The following is a 7,250-nucleotide window of genomic DNA, read 5'->3' on the forward strand; positions in this document are numbered from 1 at the left end:
CATTGTGCTCACAGCTTTCTGAAAGCCAAAACGCAATACCTCAGTAAAAATATTGCTTACACTGCCCAATGAGATCCCTAGGGCTTCTACTAAATCTCTTTCAGTCACTGGATGATTTTCCAATACGAGTTTCTGCATTTTTTCTACGATTTCTGGTGTTGCTCCTCCACGTCCCTGACGTGGATCGTCTTCAAGGCTTCTACGGCCACGTTTAAATTTAGCAACCCATCTCTTTACTGTACAAATTGATGGCGAAAAGTTCTTATACACTTTCAATAGTCGTTCATAAATTTTCGTTGCTTTTGAACTTTACAGAAATAAAAATTTAATAACCGCACGATACTTGATTTTTTCCATTGTAGAAAATACTGTGGCTTGTAAACAAAGAATGAAATGACAGTTTGAAATGAAACTTCCCATAGATTCAGATGAAGAGTGTTCCTATATAACAACAAAAAAAATTAAAAAAATGGTTTAGTAGTAATGCGCTCTCTTATCGACCCGCAAAACTTATTCAACATTGATTTTGAGATTTTTTTTATTACTGGAATGAGGTATCATAAATATTTCTTCAATCATTGCCTCGTCCCAAAAACCTCAGTAGCCATGCTCAATGGGCTTTATTTACTGATGAAAACATTCATCGTCTGCATCACTTTTACTAATCAGATTTTTAGAGGAGAAATCCAAAAGAGAGTGCAGGAAATTGATTTTCAGGGATTTATTTGCGCCTTTTTGGATGAATAGAGAAATAAAGTTAAAAATGTCCCATATCTAAGGAACTCTTTTAATTTCGTAATATCTTACTTCAGATTCAGATGCAGTGACATATTTCACATAAGGAATGACTGTCAAATGCTACAGATCACACTTTTTATTTATTTGTAAACTAGTGTCACTCACCAATATTCTAACACCCTCACCTTTTATCTGAATATGTACTTAGGGACTTTTATTACGCACATACGCGGATATTAAAAGCAAACAGATCATATTAATAATCTATACACACAAACATCCCTCCTTTTGTCCTCTCTTACTCCACTAATTCTGCCCCACTGTAACTGTTTACCCGATTTCTTTCTCCAAACCACAAAAAAATTTTTTTCTGCTTATGCCTAAGTCTGCATGTGACACTCTTGTTTAATCTTTCTCCATTGTAAACAGCTTTGATTGAAAGCTAAATTAAAAGCATCCACTTAAGACATAAGCAAATGTTGCATTGCTTAGTGTTGGCAAAGTCCGAAGTGTGTGAAAGAAAGAGCAGTATGTGTGGGCGTTCGTTGATTGAAGGCCTTAGTCCGATATGAGAGAACGCAGAGTTAAGTGTTTCATAAGTTCACACACAAAGTGCATAGAATGAATAGAGAAAAGAATACTAGGATTTGTGGCAGACTTTTTTCCTTTAATTAAGGTGAGATGTTTCTGAAGCAAGAAGAAGTATAATAACAAATAATGGCAGGTGTAGAACGCAGGTTAGGTCAAGGTCAATTTAGATAGTTGAAAATGAAACAGGAGTAGATGCTGGGAAAATTTAATGTAATCCTTTCACGCACTAATAACGCTGAACTCTGTAGTCGACGGAGAATTTGCTTTTCAACAACTGCAGGCAATTTTCGCATGATTTGGGAACTTTTTATAAATACACAGAATATGTAAAATATTTATAAAAATAGCTGAGCGAAATTTTTGATTTTTGATTTCAGATTCAATTTTGATACTAATTTAATAAAAGTAATGAAGTTACTTTACCCAGCTTAGATACCCATCGACAAAGATAAACAGCGTTAGTCATAGTTACGACATTGTTAGGATAGGAAGCTCCTTCGGTTACCTCCACGCCATGCATGAGGAAAAGAACTGTGTAACCTTGCATGTCAGTGCTTTTCCCCATCGCCCTCTGAGCTCAACTTATCAAAGAGTAAATCGCTGGTAGAAACTTGGGGAAACGCTGGTACGTACTTTCAGCATCCCTTTTAAGGAGAGAGGTAGATCATCTTGTTCAGCTAGCTTTTGAGCCATAATGTTTCTTGGAATGTTGCTGCAACATGGGTCTGTTTAGTCTCCTAGTACAGGGGTGACTGCAAGTAAAGCCAAGCACTTCCGTACTAATTTCGAGAGTGACCGCAGGCTTTGATTAGCAGCCAATCAACTGCTTACTTGAAAGCTTGGGCGAGGGAGATATCAACATTTTTTCCCAATAATCAAGCTGCGATCAAGCGCAGATGATGCAGATCCAAATCGGTCAACTTCTGTAAGGAGTAGATCAAAAATCTTGCGTGTGCAGGCCCATTTCTATGATCGAGGAGAGGTAAATGAAATGGCTGATGAGTTTTTCAGGAAGGGGTGGACTGAATTGGTTTCAGAGGTCTCTCACCCGGTCATCGGTAATCCCCATGACTGGTATTAAAGGGCCATTGCGCAACTTATTTCTCAGGAGAGCGCAGATCTGATGGAGCTCCATGTCTTTCGAAAACCTTTCGGCCCCAGTGCAATAGATGTAGGGCGCAGGTGGCAGATAGTCCTGTGGACTCCACGCCATTAAATTTTTAAACTTGTAGCTGCATTTACCGCACATTGGACGATTGGTACTCACGCAGAAACGCTAGGTTGCAGAAGCTGTGGGGACCTTTCAGAGAAGGAGACTGATGCATTTGCTCTTTAAATGCCCAGGTTTGGCAGCCAGACGACTAAGGCTACTGGATTTATTCTATTAGACCGGCGTCTTACTTGGCGATCGCATATATTTTTTAAGTGAAAGGAACTTGGACTCAAATTGCGATCACTACACTGGTTAGTCGGCTACAATTCAGCACTTACACTAGCCAATAAGGTGCTTATCTACAAATCTCTTCTGAAACCGATATGGGCGTATCGAGCTCAATTATGGGGCCAGCTGCAAAATCAAATCTAGAAATTATGCAAAAATTTCAGTCAAAGGTGCTCCGATTGTGTGCCAATGCGCCATGGTTTGTACGAAACGACATATTGCACTGTGACTTAAAAGCTACGACAGTTTTCGAAGAAACAAACAACCTCAGCCAGAGATACAACAACCGACTTGCCACTCATCCGAATAACTGAGCATATAACCTTTCCAAGATAAACTACTCTTCAAGAGTTTCACAATTTTACTCTGCAATAACAACTAGTAACCTTCTTTTATTTAAGCATAAACAAATAAAAGTTTTACTTTTTTTCTTTCCAGTTTTTGCATAAAGATGGACATCGAAACTCATAACCTACTAATAGCAGAAGTTTTAATCTACACCTACGAATTAAGTATTTCCGATTAACCCAGCAAGGGTTAAGAGTGACTGAGAGCCCATTGTACAGCCTCGATAAGCAACAACGCTTCGACATGGACTCAAATATATCGAATTTATTCTACATCAGCCTATTGACGAGCTTAATGCCACAACACGCACAAACAGGAAATGGCGACAATAGCGAACCGCCCAGTGGGCGTGAACACATCAGCTCAAGCCTGGCTATGGCACATGCGCGTGCTTTGGCGAATATTCAAGAACAATTACTGCCTAATTTGAATCTTCTGCAATTGGAGGCAAGCGACTTCCTTAATCGTTTCAATGCCTCCTTCTTTAATGTCTCTTTCTTTAACGAGACCTACGAAGATGAACTGATTTGCCACAGTGGTCAGAATACAATCGCTAACCTAATCACAATGATACTCTACTCGATCGTTTGCATTGTTGGACTCTTTGGCAATACGCTAGTGATTTATGTGGTGTTGCGTTTTTCAAAAATGCAAACGGTCACCAATATTTACATACTCAATCTGGCCATAGCGGATGAATGCTTTCTCATTGGCATACCAATTTTATTGTACACCATGAGAATCGGCAGCTGGCAATTTGGTGATATTGTGTGCAAAGCTTATATGGTGAGCTCATCGATTACCCAATTTACTTCATCAATTTTTCTGCTTATCATGTCGGCCGATCGTTATGTTGCTGTTTGTCATCCGATATCGTCGCCACAATTTCGTACACCATTCGTCTCGAAACTGGTCTCGGGTATTGCTTGGCTGACGTCGGTGCTACTTATGTTGCCCGTGATAATGTTCGCCAACACAGTGCAGTCGAATGATAATCACGAAACATGCAACATCAAGTGGCCCGAAGCACAAAATACACAATCGGGTACCACATTTATACTGTATACACTGACATTGGGCTTTGCCACACCGCTTACCTTCATCTTAATTTTCTACTTTTTGGTCATACGTAAATTGCATACAGTGGGTCCAAAGCAAAAGTCCAAAGAGAAGAAGCGCTCTCACCGTAAGGTGACCAAATTGGTGCTAACAGTGATTACAGTATATATACTGTGTTGGCTACCCTATTGGATATCACAGGTGGCACTCATCAATTCGTCGCCAAGCAAATGTGCATCGAGACTCGAGATCACCATCTTTCTATTGGCCGGCTGTCTTGGCTACTCGAATTCAGCAATGAATCCCATACTCTACGCCTTTTTAAGTGACAACTTCAAGAAGAGCTTCGTAAAGGCATTCACTTGTGCGGCGCGTAAAGATATCAATGCGCAACTTCAGCTGGAAAATAGTCTATTCCCCAAATTTGGCAAGAATCGGAAATCTGATGGACTGGTCTCACCAAAGAAGGCGAAACAGAAGAAGTCGCTGGTGATGCGCAGTAATAATGCAACAAATATGCTGGCTGCTACAACGACGACAACTACGACGAACACCACGACGACCGGCACCAGCGTTTCTGCAAATCAGATTGTTGCTTGTCCTGATCCGCAGACGAGCATCTTTCCGGCGGTGAATGTGCCCGTCGTGACGCAAAACCCGGAGAGAAGCGTTGTACAGGGTATAAATGCGACCGTTATTTGGGTGCCGGACACATCGTGCGTTGATGAGTTGGAGAAGAAAGCAGCTGATAGGTTGCCCACGACGCCAACTGTTGTAGAGCTTAGTTGTAAAACGCCAGTGCTACACACAGATTTATAAGACTTGGCTATGGGTGGTCGCACGCCAGTCGAGACGATCGTCTATGTGGCGAGCAGATGAGTGTCAGTGAGAGAATTTGGCAGTGAAGAGTTGATATGAGCGGAGTAGTAGCTGTAGTAAAGTACTGAATGAGGGGATATGCCCACATATATATATGCGGAAGGCGGAAGAAATCACTTAGTAGTAGGTAAAAAGTAAAAGTTTTTTTTTTCAGAAAATTAAAAAAAATTTTTTGGTTTTGGTAATGAAATTTAGTGAAATGAAAAAGAAGGAGCAAATAAATTCAAAATCGATGGAATTGTTCAGAGTCCTTCCCACCCTGGATGGGGAAAAGTGCAGATACATAGCTGTTAGCAGCTCTTAGAGCAGCAGATAAGATCGGAAAACATATTTAATTCAAGGGTCGTTTAAAAAGTTCGACATAGTCATCTGTTAAGCTTATGTGTACACTTCGTCCAACGTTGTTCTAGTTTTTTGATCGCTTTCGAATTATAGGATTAATTCAAATCTAAAACATAGCCATTCGTTTCTGTAATCACAGATACAAGCATCGTGCCACCAGACGGCTGCACAAACTATCGAACAATAGTGCGCCACCTGCTTTCTCCAGTGATGAGATTCAGAGGGTCATCAACAAAGCAAAAGCATCAAACGCCATTGATCCTGACGGACTTTATATGCTTATGCTGGAAAAGCCGGGCCCATTGGATATACAGTACCCCACTAGGGTTTTCAATATGTCTATGATCACTCTCATAATTCTGGACAAGTGGAAATCGGGGAGAGTGGTCCTACTACTGAAAGCTGGGAAACCCGCGAATGAATACTCTTGAAGCCCTCCTACTCCCACTCTACATGAAACGTCTAGCCACAGCCGTACATCTGCATGGTTTCTAAAGAGTGTACAGTACCAGCACATCACTCACCGCCATAAGCACCCCGATCAACCTCGGGCTTAACCAAAACTGGCCCCGCGAGAGGACTATCCTAGTAGTGCTAGACGTGAATAAGGCTTTTGATACAGTCAGTCACTCCACGCCACTAGATAATATTATACGGTCGACACTCCACCAGGGCTGAAGAGGTGGTCCGCGAGTTTCTTGAGTGGTCGTCACTCGTCAGTAATTTTTCAAGACCAAAACTCTAGACAGAGGAAGATAAAGCAAGGTGTTCAGCAGAGTGATGTCCTTTCTCCCTTGTTTTTCAAATTTGGTGTCTCGAAGCTCCCTACTTACCAGAGGGTGTTGCCCTGGTCAGCTACGATGACGTTTGTACGATAATGGCGTCGGACATTGATATTGAGGGCCTGTGCGCCAAAGTAAACGATTGCCTCACTAGTCTTTCTCGCTTTTTAACTGTGGGGAATCTATAACTTTCCCCTAACAAGCCAATGACGATCCTCTTTACCACCTAGACAAAGGAGGTTAAACTAGAGACTACACACCAATACCATACCAACGCCAAAAATTTGGGAGTTACCTTCGATAGTTTACTCTCCTTCTCTGCTCATACAACTGAAATTGCTACTAAAGTCCAAAACCAGAACAAGGTCCTCATATCACTAGCCCGTAGTACTTGGGGCAAAGGAAAAGAAATGTTGTTGGCTACATTTAAAGTAATTTCCCGGCCGGTTCTAAATTACGCTACGCTTATCTGGTCGCCTGGAAGTAGTGATACGCATTGGAAAAAACTCCAAACATGCCGAAACGCTGCTATTAGGACAGCGACGGGATGCCTCCTGATGTCCACCGGCAACACCTAAATAATGAGGCTTAGATGCTATCTGCAAAGGAGCACAATAAACTGTTCAGCAAAAAGATTCTACTAGGGTGCTACCTTAGGTTTCACCCATGTAGACACCTGCTTGAACCAAAGCCGCCTCCCAGGCATGTCAGGAGGTATTTCTTCATATGCTCCGACGAGATCCAGGACAAAACTAACCGACAACTTGTGAACCGGACAGTGTTGTGACAGACACTTAACGATATTTATCGGGAGACACTTACCACTTTCTTAAGCTCCCGACTTCCGAATGTCGTAATCGAAAGTCCAACCATCATCTAAAGCAGATGAAGAGCTCCAGTTACCTTGAGAGACCCGCGTAACCTTGGCACAATTAAGTTCTGGACACTGTAGCATACAAAACAATTGTCTACCATTTGAAGGTACTCTGCACGATAATAACCACCTTGTCACTTAACCCATCAAATCCACTCATCTAACACCCCTCTACTTCTGGACCCATCCTGTTGAA

General features: G+C 41.6%; 1 protein-coding gene across 1 annotated transcript; it reads left to right on the forward strand.

Annotated features, from left to right (window-relative positions):
- Window positions 1–3,361: 3,361 nt before the first annotated feature.
- Window positions 3,362–5,171, forward strand: LOC129241182 (somatostatin receptor type 2-like). The gene has a single exon (XM_054877383.1). The coding sequence runs from the start codon at window positions 3,362–3,364 to the stop codon at window positions 4,994–4,996; it is 1,635 nt and encodes a 544-aa protein (XP_054733358.1). The 3' UTR covers window positions 4,997–5,171.
- Window positions 5,172–7,250: the final 2,079 nt, after the last annotated feature.

The sequence above is a fragment of the Anastrepha obliqua genome, chromosome 3 (assembly GCF_027943255.1).
Source record: "Anastrepha obliqua isolate idAnaObli1 chromosome 3, idAnaObli1_1.0, whole genome shotgun sequence".
Lineage (NCBI taxonomy): Eukaryota > Metazoa > Arthropoda > Insecta > Diptera > Tephritidae > Anastrepha > Anastrepha obliqua.